The 14136-nt window shown below is 46.1% G+C and overlaps 7 protein-coding genes across 7 annotated transcripts; 4 read left to right on the top strand and 3 right to left on the bottom strand.

Annotated features, from left to right (window-relative positions):
- Window positions 1–398: 398 nt before the first annotated feature.
- Window positions 399–1965, top strand: I206_100126 (uncharacterized protein; the record flags this gene model as incomplete). Its single annotated transcript, XM_070202139.1, has 8 exons — window positions 399–593; window positions 815–942; window positions 991–1080; window positions 1125–1189; window positions 1239–1306; window positions 1361–1558; window positions 1608–1748; window positions 1798–1965. The coding sequence occupies 8 exons, from the start codon at window positions 399–401 to the stop codon at window positions 1963–1965; spliced, it is 1053 nt and encodes a 350-aa protein (XP_070058240.1).
- A 404-nt stretch (window positions 1966–2369) lies between these two features.
- I206_100125 (uncharacterized protein) lies at window positions 2370–6492 on the top strand (the record flags this gene model as incomplete). The annotated part of the gene is made up of 16 exons (XM_070202138.1): window positions 2370–2400; window positions 2453–3561; window positions 3608–3739; window positions 3789–3828; window positions 3875–3894; window positions 3940–4147; window positions 4254–4386; window positions 4433–4528; window positions 4580–4706; window positions 4763–4852; window positions 4899–5177; window positions 5228–5383; window positions 5429–5503; window positions 5561–5567; window positions 5624–5822; window positions 5874–6492. 16 exons carry the CDS (start codon window positions 2370–2372, stop codon window positions 6490–6492), a joined length of 3321 nt encoding a protein of 1106 aa, XP_070058239.1.
- Window positions 6493–6738: 246 nt separating this feature from the next.
- I206_100124 (uncharacterized protein) lies at window positions 6739–7472 on the bottom strand (the record flags this gene model as incomplete). Its single annotated transcript, XM_070202137.1, has 4 exons — window positions 6739–6808; window positions 6859–6941; window positions 7008–7100; window positions 7182–7472. The coding sequence occupies 4 exons, from the start codon at window positions 7470–7472 to the stop codon at window positions 6739–6741; spliced, it is 537 nt and encodes a 178-aa protein (XP_070058238.1).
- Window positions 7473–8163: 691 nt separating this feature from the next.
- I206_100123 (uncharacterized protein) lies at window positions 8164–8961 on the bottom strand (the record flags this gene model as incomplete). The annotated part of the gene is made up of 4 exons (XM_019152978.1): window positions 8164–8267; window positions 8359–8619; window positions 8669–8782; window positions 8838–8961. 4 exons carry the CDS (start codon window positions 8959–8961, stop codon window positions 8164–8166), a joined length of 603 nt encoding a protein of 200 aa, XP_019015116.1.
- A 738-nt stretch (window positions 8962–9699) lies between these two features.
- On the top strand, window positions 9700–10654 carry I206_100122 (uncharacterized protein; the record flags this gene model as incomplete). The annotated part of the gene is made up of 2 exons (XM_019152979.1): window positions 9700–9811; window positions 9888–10654. The coding sequence occupies 2 exons, from the start codon at window positions 9700–9702 to the stop codon at window positions 10652–10654; spliced, it is 879 nt and encodes a 292-aa protein (XP_019015117.1).
- Window positions 10655–11075: 421 nt separating this feature from the next.
- I206_100121 (uncharacterized protein) lies at window positions 11076–11375 on the top strand (the record flags this gene model as incomplete). Its single annotated transcript, XM_019152980.1, has 1 exon — window positions 11076–11375. One exon carries the CDS (start codon window positions 11076–11078, stop codon window positions 11373–11375), a length of 300 nt encoding a protein of 99 aa, XP_019015118.1.
- A 212-nt stretch (window positions 11376–11587) lies between these two features.
- Window positions 11588–13823, bottom strand: I206_100120 (ATP-dependent RNA helicase DBP9; the record flags this gene model as incomplete). The annotated part of the gene is made up of 6 exons (XM_019152981.1): window positions 11588–11860; window positions 11920–12816; window positions 12888–13161; window positions 13213–13379; window positions 13497–13719; window positions 13777–13823. The coding sequence occupies 6 exons, from the start codon at window positions 13821–13823 to the stop codon at window positions 11588–11590; spliced, it is 1881 nt and encodes a 626-aa protein (XP_019015119.1).
- Between the last annotated feature and the right edge of the window lie 313 nt (window positions 13824–14136).

Below are 14136 nucleotides of genomic sequence, written 5' to 3'. Positions count from 1 at the left end.
AGGAATTGAACAATCCCAAGGGCTTAATCAACAATCAAACCAAAGGACTCTTGCCAAGACACTTTGATTTTAATTAGTCCGGAGGGATCTCGATTGAAACTTGCCGATATTTAGCGTAATATCAATTCAATAGTATATCGTTGATTCTTCTTAATCAACACGAGGGCAAAAGCGAAAAAATCCTCCATACCTCATCATCAATCATTCAACATAGCCCATGTTCAATTCGAACATAACACAATCATCAATCTTCGGCCCCCGGTCTAACGCACAGATCGGTATCAAAATCAGATATATATAGGACTACGGATAAACCCCACCTCAAGTTGAACAATCCTTCGAATATCGTTGGTCACATTCAAGACCGCTCTCTTCGATCACACCTCCGCCTACTCACCATGTCCGTGTCTCGGACAACAAATCGACGTACTCCTTCTTCGCCTTATCGTCAACCCAGCGGTTCATCGCTTTCTTCAGCTAGACCTCCGGGAAGTTCAGGCTCATCGTCCAAACCGCCTGGTACAGGAAGTAGTGTTTCCAGTCAAGAGGAGTTGGGATTATCAGCTTGGTTGGCATGTAGTGCAGATCAAGAGGTACGTTGGGTTTCATTTTCTAGGTTCGATCATGAGGAATTTGAATTGTCGGGAAAAGGGCACTCTAGGCGGGATCTTACACGGACCCATCTTATAAGTTGGAAGGTAGTTCTGAGAGACTCTGCGGAAGGGGGGAACGGCGATGACACTAGATCCCTTTTCGATCGTTTTGTGTGGTACTTTGCCCACTTGTGCATAGCATCGCTGACCCATGAAAACAGGCTCGAATAGGCTATGTGTCCGAATCCATGCAAGAGATACTTGGATACACGCCAAATGACCTCATTGGTAAATCGACTTATTTGATATTCCATCCCGATGAAATACCAATGTTGAGGGAGATACACTAGTGAGTTGCTTTTCACCCTCTGGAAGCGTTGCTTATACCGAATCGCAGCCAAGCTCTAACAGACGAGAAGACCGCTTGTGTGGCCTATTTCAGAGCGTTGCATAAGGATGGGTACTATGTTGAGTGTTGTTGTTCATAGTGAGTCCCTTTGGCCGGTCGGATAGACCTGACACCGCCTGTAGCTACACAGTGTACAACATGTCGCTCGCTTTATACACCCGAGCAGTTGATGGTCAACGCACGCTGCGTGAGTACTAACGATGTGGCCCCTACCTTTGTTCTGACGTTATCTGTAGAACAAGCCCTCACTGCTCGAGAGGTTATCGAGGTGTCACCTTCATCACAAGGCAAATTCGCCATAAAGGTGGGTTCAACGCATCACCATCTGAACATCTCACTGACAAACCCCCATGTGCAGCGCTGGCCAAGCTCATCAAAGGCTCCTTTACAATCTTCCCCTCATTCCACTTCGATATCCCTTTCCCCACCACCGATGGATTACCCATGGCCAGCCCCACATAAACCCTCATCAAGAACCTTTTTCATACTCGATCGATTTACGGACACAAGCAGAGTTATGTATGTCAGTAATGATGTTATAATCAACGGATCTAGGGTAGGCTGTTTCTCACTTTTGCAACTCCGCCACGACTAACATCTCGTAGCTGAGGAATCAATCATTCTACTCCGCTATACGGCCGTCCGATCGTTCACATGTGAGGAAATATATTGAATCGGCAAAACAGTCCAGTCCAATCATGTTCAACGAGAAACGTTCTGGTGGACATGGATATACTACCTTTCATGTGCTTAAAGTGAGTCCACGTCGTCTATGAGCTATATACTGATACCCAGATATCGGATCTACCTCCTCGGGGAGAGACCTGGCCTCAAGGTACGGATGAGTCGGAGAAATCCATGCCTGGACAGGAGTTCATACTTGTTGAGGGTATATTTACTGCCTCGAGTGATGGTTTAGCATGTGTGATATCCCGCGTCGTCCCGGACAAAAGGCGCGAGTAAGATGGGGTAAAATGCATAAGATGGTAAAATGCCTTTGCTAGCAATGCTGTTCTGGCAGTCTTGGTTGCTGTCCTGGCAGTCGTGATTGCTGTCCTGGCAGTCTTGGTTGATGTCCTGGCAGTCTTGACTATAGTTGTAATCTCTACCGATAAATCATGTATGCAAACACCATGTAGTGCCGGCATAAAGGCCGAAGAGCCACGTGCAGTCCAAAAATAGATCGCCTCCCACGTGAGATGAATAGTCCGACATTACCTCTCAAGGTGATAACGATCTGATATATCTATCTCGTCTTCTGTATCCCACTTGACCTTCCATATACTCGGCCTGGCACTACATACAACTCACACTCGAAATCGGCGCTGCGGCTCCCAGTGACACTGTGTCCTGCGGCTACTATAAGAATGATGTCTGAGGAACCAAAGAAGAAACGTCGTGCGTGTATTACAATGCAAATACTTTTATCAGAGAACTGACACCGTGATAGGTCAAAACGTAGCTTGCAGCTGTTGCAAGTTGAGACGAATCAAGTGCGATTTGCAAGAGATCCTTACCGCGTTACCATCATCATCTAGCTCATCTCCACCTCCATTGAACGTATTAGTAGAGCAGAATCCGGATATAGAGTGTAGCAATTGTATTAAGAAAGGTTTAAAATGTGACACTCAAGGGATAAGGGAACCTACCAAGCCAAACAAGGGTGGGAAGAGGATAGATGAAGCTAGAAAGGTATACGGCGGACAAGATCCAAGGGGGAGTAGTTATAGAGTAGATGATAATCCTTTGGAGTTGTTCAGCAACATCCCGTCCTGCCCACCGGAAAGTCTGCCTCTCACATCATCTCACGCATTTCCCGATGCAACTGCCCCTCTCTTTGACGCTTCCGGCTTGCTCAACCTCCCGGCACCACCCGAGGACATGGTCAATAATGACCCCCCTACCTCTAATGTTCCCGCCCTCACATCAGGCGAGACCCTAGGTACCTTTCAAGAAGCAGCTTCCATCTGGCGACAATTTGCAGACCATAGACAAGAAGCGATAAATCACGTGCAAACAACCGGTCAAACACCTCGGGCTCATCTCGCCCAGTTGCCTGAATCGGATCATATCTGGGATCAAAACCTTCAAAATAGAGTCTCAAGCGAGCTCGCTCAGATGCAACGTCTAGCTGAAGCTTCAGATAAGGGTTTCAGTTCGGCATCACAATCGACCATAGATCTTCCGGATCCGTTTAATGCAAGATCCAACTTACCTATCCTGCAGTCCTCGATACCTAGTCCGATACCTAGTCCGTATAGTTTCGACCATATATCGAACAACCAATTGACGCCGCTGTCAGGGTATAACGATTATATCACGAATGGATATTCAAGGAAGAGATCGAGATCACCATATGAGGAAGAACAATTCGATAGTCATAAGTTGCTAGCTCAGAATCCTTGGAGGTTGTGGTCGGAAAATCAGAACCACCGTGAGATGGTAAATTGGGGACGGAGAGAAGCTGTGTCTGAGCAGCTAGCGGATAGAGCCTTGGGAATGGCATTGAGTAATCATCTAGTCAAAACGTTCTTCCAGGCGGTCCATCTCTCGTTTCCCGTAAGTGTCCCCCCCCTTCTTCGTTAAGCTTACATTCCGCTCCCAGGCAATCAGCCCAGAAGCTTTCTACCTTGAATGGGCTAAAGCTGGACAACGATCAGATCGGATGACTCCGGCGCAAGAAGCGCTGTGCGCCGTTATTGAAGCCTGGGGTGCTAGATATTCGGATTCCCCGGTGGTCGGTCTGGCCTCTCTTGTATGTTGATCCGAGCTGATTCATCGAGTAGATCCTTGGTGTAAGCGCGAACTCGGCTCTTGCTCCGAAAGGTACGTCTCCCTCGGATTGGTGGTAGTGCTGATCCCGCAATCAAAGTCATTAAACCCGACGGCACGGTAAGTCAGTTCTGGCATGTATACACACGCTGATAATTGTCCCAGTTCGCACCTGGCACTCGAGCGAGAGCGCACTGGGGACGAGCTCGTATCACAGCTTGTAAAGGTTTGATGAAACGAGCCAAACGTCTTATCGACGAGAATGGCCTATTCACAAACCCTAGTATTACCGGGGTTCAAGCATTGACTCTGTATAACCAGGCTATGCACATGACTGATCAACAGGTTATCGAAAAGGATCATTGGCTACAGAGTGAGTTCATACGCCGGTTGCATCCGCTCATCGACCACAGGTCGTATGATACACTCTATTATTACCGAACAGATGCACCTGTTGGGCTTGATGTGGGCATCGGAAGGACCGATAATCACGGATGACAATGAAGCGGACATCAGCTTCTCCCAGCTGCAGATGAAACAACGACGGCTTTTCTGGACTCACATGGTCTCAGACGCCTTCTTTGCGGCATCAATCGGACAATTGCCTAAAATGTAAGTGGAACACATCGCGCTCAACAGCTCACACGCCCTTGCATAGACCCCAAGAAGATGTTGATTCCGCAGGAGAATGGATCGAGACTGTGCAAGAAAGGTTACCAAACTCCTCTTTCAAGCTTCTAGCTTTCTTTCTCCAGTACGTAGCATCTTTTTGAAAATTAAGCTTCAGCTCAAAACCCCCTCTCAGGATGAACCACCGACTTGGCCTGGCAGGTCGCGAAGTGGCTACTAGAATTGCTTACCCATCGAGAAGGAAAGGTGCAGCGGATGTGGAAAAATTATGCAGTGCTAGCAGAAAGATATGGAGAGATCTCGTAATTCCTATCAGATTTGTGCTGAAACGCCCAGGCTGATCAGGTCTCTCTTTCAGAAATCCATCAGCAAAGATTTGAACACAAAGGTCACTCTCTATCTGGAGTCATGTCGGAAAGACGATTTACTCGGGTTCTCACCGTTGAATGTGAGATCTGCCCTTTGGTCGAGTTCGTTTCGCTGACGACATACAGTTCCATGCGAATCTTCGATTATGTTGCCCGTTCCTTCTACTGGTGATGCACCAGTTGATCCGAGATTTACTAGATTTTTGGAAAACAATGCCAGTAGCTACGGCCAGTATCGCCACCCCATCCGACAACACCTCATACTCCTCTCCGTCGTCAGCTTCTTCAGGCCAACAACGGCCATTCGTGCCTGGCATGAGAAATATTGAGCTTTTGGAGCGGTTGAGTAGGGAGAGTATCGATGGGCTACTGGCGAATTGCCGGAGTCAGATAGGGATGCTTCAAGTGAGTTCAGCTCCTCGTCGCTTCTCTGGACCAAGCTGAACTATGTATAGTCTATCTTGCCGACGGGTGTAATCCAATGTAGGTCGCTTTGCTACTTTCATCAGCTGACGTACGTAGCCGGCTCCATTCTCCTAAGGGTACTGATGTCGATGGCCCAACTGCTGTCCGAGGTACCAACAAACGAACAGGGATATCCTAGCAACACCGTACGTCGACTTCATTTGTGCCGCGATATTGACCTTGTGTCGTAGCCCGGTGGTTACGGTTGGACCTGGGAGACCAAGCAACAGTCAGTGAATATCTGTCTTGAGGCATTGCATCAAATTGTAAGCATTTGTTCGTTGCCTCGGGGGCCAGTGTAGTGCTGACGGCTATTTGTATAGGGCTGGGGTGCGTCTACCGCCTTGTTGTGCCGGATGCACTTGCTGACTCCTAAATATGTCTAGCCTGGGCCGATGTCGGACCCATTTGTGACTCTGTCGGGCTTACGATGGAGCGTATGACGCCCTCTCCCGATGAATTACTAGCTTGGCAAACGAACAATCTGCCTACTCCCCCTAGTGCGGATATTATACGAGCAAAGGAGGAAGAACAGAAGGCTAGCGAGGAAGCTGTGAAATCTGTCTTAGTCTTTTGGCCAACAGCGTAAGTCTAGCAGTGATTCGTGTCTCGGCCACTAATGATATAGGTACTCAGATCCGTGCCCCAATTAATCGAGAACGCGATGCAAAAGGACCCAAAAGCCATCCTCCACGGTCTAATGGACATGGGCAGACAGACTCCACCAAATTCTCAGTATCAGTCTTCGCAATCCTTCAAACCTCCGGCAACATCGTTGTCAGAGCATGATCCACTCAGACCCATACCCACGCAGGTCCACAATGACCCTACCAGATCGATCATTGGTAATCTCGTTGGAGCTGTCGGGGACAAGATTATGGGTGATCACGGACAATCTATAATCGACTCCTCGTATCAACTCCCGGAGAACCAGCGACCAACTGTATCTGACCCCTTCGAGATGTCCGGCTTTGCATCGACCACCCAGACACAGAATATTCCCGAGCCACAATATGACGATTCTACCAATCTTGCCAACCTGCAAACATTCCTCAACCAGAAAAGTGATAGATTCATGGAGTTCTATCAATTCCCAGCCAATGACCCGCATGTTTCGCTTGAAATGGACAGTAACGCTCTGCCAGTTGCTCCCGAGCAGACTTTCGATCAACTAGACGTGGAGGCTTTTCTGAACGAATTGGGGTTGCCGCAAGAACCTATTGTCCCGGTCGACCCTCCAGGTGAAAGACAGTAAGATGCGTTGCGGAGTCTCGCATACGGTGTGACAAAAACCTGTTTTCAATCGTATTGGTCGCATGCAACGTATCGTTGACTGTGTTCGCGTCATTGTTGCAACTATCTTGATCGCGCTGCGCGGTATGATCACCTCTGCCTTATATCTACCCACAGAGACTTCATAACCAACGCAAATCCATCGTAACGATACAACACCGCTCAAACATTTCCAATAGCTAGGTATGGTCGCTTGGATAAAACGTATTCATGTGATAAGTGGTATTGTCACTCTTTTGTATTCACCGCTGTTCTTATTGGACGCTATGCCGAAAGTGCTGGTTGTTAGCTATGTATATTGTTCGACGGGGAAAGATCAGGAACTCACACCGATGATGTATCATGAGAGGCATCTACATTAACATTGACTTCGTAGGAGGCCTGATCTAGGGACTTTTCAAGTACATTTGGCTAAAGAAATTGACAGACATCAGACAACGAGTTCCTATTGGAAACATAGAATTGACGTTCACTCACCTGAGGCGTTGTTAACCCTACATATTGCAAGATAGTATAAACGAGATAAGGACCTTCACCACCATCCCACTTGGATTTTACTGTATCTCCATTCTTCACTTAATCAGGAAATTTATTCGTATAATGTAATCCCTTTGTCTCAGTCTCTGAAGGTTTCGAAGCTGATGCAGATACGCTGCTGGAATTAGTAGGTGACGTGGAAACAGAAGGGCGGTTTGATGGCTTTCCATCGGCTGTCATTTGCGTCATAGAGGAGTGTTCATTCGGTGTTGGTTGTGCAGAAAGGGATGCTTTTGGAATGTCCGTCGCCGTAGTGACGGATCTTTTTTGGATCGATGATTCGGCTGAGCCTGGAGCAACTTGTATCGAGTCAGGGCTCGATTGTCGTCCTTGTGACAGATGAGGAGCGGACATTACAGCCGGTGTAAGGGAAAGAGCAGCAAAAATAAACTCGGTGAACAACATCTTTGGAGTGGCTTTTCAACTTGATTGGCTCGAGGGAGATTTGCGGCTTGTTGAATGGTTTGCAGCGACTGAACGATCATAAATCACATCCTTATACACCTCATACATTCTATATACCTTTTCTGACTCATCTCGGCCCAGCATACAGCTAATCATCGCAAATACCACCTTTTGGTTGCTAGACTAGTTGTTAACAACCCTTGAAAGATATACTTGAGACCGCTTTTGGGCGATGAGATATCCGGCTTGGCGATGATCAACGATCGGTACCTGACCTTACCGGATTTCAAGTTACATCGCCATTGGGCGTTTTTGAGATGCAACGAAACAGAAGGGCAGTGTTATCACTGCGTTTCGCCGAATTTTCGTTATCATTATCTGCTTTGATCTAACCTAGGCATCGCTTGTCATGTTTCCACTGGGCCAGCTCGAAGCATTAACGCGAACAACTTAGTGGCAAAGGGGGATACAGTCTTGAGGAATACCTCTAACCTCGCCATCGAAAGGTCACGCAAGGATTCCCTTCCGTCCAGACAGCCTTTTAGTAACTTGGGATTTAGAACGCTGCAGCTTCGATCATTAACAATGCATCCTAAACTATCGATACAGATGTGTTTCACACATTCATACACAGTCAGATACCTATGCTGTATCTTTGGGCTGGTGGAATAAATCCTGCAATACGTGCCGCTCAGCATACTAAGCTAATCATACTACCTAGACATAATATCGAAGCGAGCAGCATTGGACCTTTCATTCCGACAACGTCGATGACTGACGGTATCGAAGGTAAAGCTTTGAGGAAAAAGTGGAAATCAGCGTCATCGGCGTTGCTAGTGATTTCAAAGAAGATAATCGGGAAAACAGTCATAGACGTCGGATTTACCATCGCTGCTTTTATTGCCGTTATTCCGATTCCTACCGACTGTTCCAGCTGCACCAGCTCCTGCACCCGCACCTGCCGCTGTTCCTGCACCACTTGATCCGGATTTAGATGAAGAAGAAGATGACGAGCTCGATTTCCCTCCACTGCTACTACCACCACCACCTCGACCGCCTCCTCCTGCCGATGCTCTACGGCAATGTCGCTCAATGTTTTGCTCGGCTGCTACCCCTGCCTCATGCAATTCAATGTCGCCTGCGTCACCTATCGTCATCAAGTCAGCATTATATGAGATAGAGAAAAACATGCATACCACATAAAATCATGTATTCGTCCTCGACTCCTCCTTCATCCGCTTCGTCCCATTTCAACGGTATTTCCGGTCGATCGGGATTGGACTTTGTCGTAGAGTCCATGCCAGCCTGGTCTGTAACATGATCTCGAGATCAGCACAGTCACTCATTAGCTAGAGGACCACTGACATGTAGAGCTGACATCCTGATCAGGTAAAGCCATTCCCAATTTATCTGTTGGAGCAGCACCGATCAGTCCGTTCAAGCTCATCGCGAAGCCGATTAGACTTATTATACCTGCAAGTCTAGTCATGATGTGTTGTTGTTGGTATTCGTTAGGTGTCAAGGAGATTATATATGTATACTGCGGATACGAGGTCAGCTAAAATACTGCGGATCAATCGCCAATCCTAAAAAGACGCAATTGATTTTATATCGGAAAGGAACACCTTTTTGTCTGATCGTCAAAACAATTGAACCGGAATTAACCGATACGTGATGACGTTTAGCGTTATAAACGTTGATACCCTTGAATTATGCATACGGCCGAGTGAAAAATACATCCCAATTTCAATGCTGTGTAAATACCTATCTTAATACATCTTATTGAGGGATATACTTTTATGTGCCGAGACGGTGACATCCGGCAAAGAGTTACGTTGAAGCAGGAACGATAAGATCATCGCATCCCACAAAAGTACTTCTTTACTTACTCAATCAAGAGGGATTTTCCTTCCTTACTCTGCCCGCTTATGACAGAACCTTTGCTTTTGAATTGAATTGACACAAGCAGATCATATGATTGTCTTATCAGTGCCTTATGATATCACTTTGACTTATTCTGGGATCGACATCGTCCTTGGCACAGCAATCTGGAATGTTATCTTATGTTCTTGATTCAGACTGGGTTATATGAATAACCGGGAGTGACTCATTGTCATTCGTGATAAGCAGATATGTGTATGTTAAGAAGGGATTATGAGGAAAGATGTTCACTCTTAATATCTCATACAATCCTAAGTTTGCCTTCGATACAGTGACCAGCATGATCATGTCGAATTATAGATCGCTCTTGATCGCCCTTTGGGTTTTCGCTGCTATCGCCATTCAGGTGGTGTCAGCTATTCCTGCAGATTCTTCCCAGGATGATCATGAAATACCCAGTGAGTGATACTTTTGATACAGGAGTGATTGACACCCCCAACATGAGAGCGGGGCTGATAGATGCCGAACAATCAGCTGGCTCAGATGTGTTCAACGGCCTTGAGCAGTTTGAAGCCTCGAAAGAATATAAGGCTGAACTGCCCGAGTATGGAGTCTACGATTTATGCGGTAAGTTGAGGAACCTCAAGCAACTCCTCGAAGCTGACTCGGGAGATGCCTCAGAGTACATCAACGTACAGGCTGAAGTTGACGAGAACGAACAAGGTGATACCTATGATATCAAGTCGGCATCAGAACACACTTCCCCTGTGGGCACTCTTATCCCATCCGAAGAATTCAGAACTCAACAAATCTGCAAAAGAATTGCTGGTTCATCCTCATCTTCATCCAGCTCAAGCTCAAGTGGAGGAAGTAGAGGATCGACCGGATCAAGTGGCTCGACCGGGTCGAGCGGCTCAGGTGGCTCAAGAGGCGGTACTTCCGGATCATCTGGAACATCAGGATCATCCGGAAGTTCAGGCTCAAACAGAGGAAGTAGTGGTACTGGTTCATCAGGCTCAATCGGTAATTCCGGCTCTAATGCTGGTAATATCCAACCAAATGCCAATACTGTTAAAACAACTACTGGACAAACTACAGCTGCCACTCAAGCTAGTGTCACATCAGCCGCAATAACCCATACAACGACCGCGAATTCGAGTCCTTACCCAAATACAGTGACTAAAAACAGAACCACAACGACAACTAGTACCATCAATGGTACTCCAACTGTAATCATCAAGACCAGCGATGAGTTTTTTCGCATCTTCCCACAATATACCAAAAGGGAAAAGATAGGCTAATATTCAAGCCACATAGCGGCTCAGAGAACTTTGCCTTATTTGGAAACATCGACCATTGTTTTTCTGATCGGCTGGGTTCTCTCGTAAAGTGATGTCCTCAAATGCTGTTTCAGCAATCGTATTCGCCTTTGTCGCGTGTGTCGCACTGTGTTCATTTCTCGAGATTGTTTGTTGTAACACCTTGATATATACACGATATGTAACGAGTATTACATGATTACCTTTCATGTTGCAAACGGTATCTGTCCTCTGCCACTATTTTCCCGTTGGTTTGAGATCATGCTGGCCTCAAAGTCAGGTAGAAACAGTATCCTTTCACCAATATATGTGTTTCACCATAAGTCTTAAGCAAAAAGGAAGAACAGTAAATATTGGAGCGATCTCAACAATGTTACCCTGTGATATCGATAGGACCTACAATATGGGCCTGTATTCATTTTCATCACGCAAAATAGTAACCCGGCTAAAACAAAGTGAACATCAAAATAAAACAGCAGAAATGCGAAATTCAATCATCCTAATAACACTCATTCTCTCCCTCTCATCAGTTTTCGGGATCCGACCCCTTCCTTATCGTAGACATCATGTAAAATCCCTAAATTCTCTCAAACATCGAGCTCCCGTACCTACAATTACAGCTCCATCACTTGGACCTAAAGATGATTTACCACCTTGGAGACAAGATAAAAGGACTATCGCAACAGCCGTAGCTAGAGCCTAGTGACGCGGTTTTATCGGCCAAGCAGGCATCTACCGTGTCAGTGTCTAAGCGTCAATCAAGTATATCTGTGAGATTTAGGTTTCAATAGACAGTTAGTAAGGTCGCACCAGGTAGTAAAATAGGAAAGTTATGAACATTGCTCGACTTGATCATGTATAATGCATACAAAGTGATCCCATGCAATGAGTAAGCGGAAGCGAAATCCCAATCTACTACTTAAACTTGAGCGGATCAACTTTCTTCCCCCTTGCACTCTTTCCCCCTCTTCCACCTCCTCTTCCCCTGAAACCACCACCCCCTCTACCCCGTTTCGAATAAGAAACATGACCTCCATCCGCTACATCACCACCTCCCGTAGGTAAAGCTGCTATTTTTGGCATCAAATAATTTGGTACATGCTTAAGGTGAGTTTGTTGTCTTGCTGGATGTAAAGGTGCATCATGTCGTAAATAGGAGAGATCAAGAGGGTTTGCTGCAAAATGTGCCTGGGGTAGGGAGGAGAGTCGTCAGCAGTTTACCCAGCATAATCAATAAATTGACCCACTTTGAGCTTTTCACTATTTAACAATTCCCTCCTGACTTCTTCTCGTCTAGCTTCCTGTACTCTTTTCCCTGTGACAGCTTTCAACGCATCATCCATACGATATCTAAAACCTTCAATTTCCGATTTTCTATTTCCCCAATCCCATTCTTTGATATCACTCCCACTTTCTTTCTTGACTCGCTTTTCAATTTTCTCCCATATGACTTCATCATTTTGAGCAGATTTAATTGAAACGTTTCTATCCTTTCCCCATTTTGCTTTTGGTACAACGAAACTTAAACTTAATCCTGAATGTCCAGCTCTTGCTGTTCTTCCCACTCTGTGCATATAAGAAGTTGTCGTTTGAGGTAAATCAAAATTGATAACGGATGATGCAGCTGTAAAATCTATTCCTCTTGCTAAAGAAGACGTTGGATCTCCTCTACGTCTCTTATTTGATTTACCTTGATTCCTCGTCGGTGAGGCTTCTCGAGATCGCTTTGATGGTCCAGCTTCGGCGTTCTGACCCTCCTCTTTTTCTGCCTCCACTTGCTCCTCCTCAGCCTCTTCTTCTTCTCCTTCAGCTTCGACGGGATCCTGAGCATCTGCACCAGCACCTTCGTCCGTAGCTACCACTACGTCGTACACACCTCTGTTGAATTCCTCTACTACATGATAACGACTCGCTAATGGTAATTCACTGTTGACGACGCAGCACTTCACGCCGAATTGCTCTAAGAATAACTTGACTCGATATCCTCTTTCTACATCATTAACGAAGATAATCGATTTACCTCGTATAAGCTTGAGTTTGAGTAGGACGTAGATGAGCAGGAATTTATCTCGTTCAGAAGTCATGGTGTAATGCTGAGTGAGAAGAGAAGATGAGGTGGCCGGTTCAGAAAGGGTGAGGATCGCCTGTGTATAGAGCAGCAAAGAATCAGTCTCCATATTTCTGACTTCCTATAAGAAGCGAGGTATAAACTAACAGGATTTCTGAGGACGAGACCTTTCACTCCCTCTATATCTTCACTTAATGTTGCCGACATCAGACAGCCTTGAACACCTAATTTCGGTATCCACCCTGAAGTCGGGTCCATGATTCTGGTCAAATCATCCTTGAAACCGTAAGAGAGTAACAAATCCGCCTCATCGATGGCCAAGAATGATAATTGGGTCAATGATATGGATTTGCTTTGAAGGAGAGAAAGGAGTTTGGTGGGTGTCGAGATGATGATGTCGGGATTGTCGTTGAGCAATACACTGAAATTACGGAATAAGCTCATGATAGAGAACAATGATCACTCGGCTCACCGCTGTACGCTTGATCCGCCAGAAGCCACATTAACACAACCTATTATACCTTCACAATACTTTGTAGCCCCTTTGACGAAAGAGTTCACTTGTAGGGCTAATTCCTTGGTGGGCACCAGTATGACTACACGAGTAGTCTGGTATTCCGGAGACGCGGGAGATGTGTTCTAGAACCCATGTTTCAGCGACGATCATGTTGAAAGCGGTTGTAAGGTGGGGCGGCAGGAAGTAGAGCGGAGAGTGCAATGGTGCCGACTTCAAGATCGGTGTATTATATAACTCACCGCTTTGGCTTCCAAGATCCTTTGTATAGCTGGAACCACATATGCAGCGGTTTTACCACTACCTGTCCTAGCTCTAGCCAGAACGTCTTTCCCTTCGAGTAATAACGGAATAGCTTTAGCTTGAACGAGGGTTGGATGAGCAAATTTTTGATCCGCTAATGCTGCTAATATACGAGGATCAAGCTGAGTAGAGAAAGGTGGTTCCGAGAACGAGAGCTCTTGCCTATGGCATAAATGTCAGCTCATTACACTTATCCTCCTAAGGTGATGATTCACTCACTCTAAAAGAGCGTCAGCTGGCTGAGCTGACTTGGAGGATGTCGCCATAATCGAGAGAATGTGTACCAGGCGGTCTAATCAATAGGAGTATGTGAGGTCACTATAGTCTCGGTGGAAGTTTGAGGAGATGATCTTGAATATAATGAAGTGATCATCTTTGTCTTGTCAATAAATTCGAGCTGCTTTTGAACTTGATCTTGCAATTCTCGCTGAAATTACTGAAGTCACGTGACAATCCGAGAGGCGTTACGTAACTTCAACCCGAGGTGGCGCGTCATGACGGTAATCTTTGATTTTCACCGCTGAATCCCCCTCAATGAGTCAAGCTCTTTCATTTTGTATCCTTCAACATCCACATTCT

This window comes from Kwoniella pini, chromosome 1, assembly GCF_000512605.2.
Source record: "Kwoniella pini CBS 10737 chromosome 1, complete sequence".
In the NCBI taxonomy this organism is placed as follows: domain Eukaryota; kingdom Fungi; phylum Basidiomycota; class Tremellomycetes; order Tremellales; family Cryptococcaceae; genus Kwoniella; species Kwoniella pini.
Note: the sequence above shows the minus strand (reverse complement) of the source record. Positions and strands in the feature narration are given on the sequence as shown.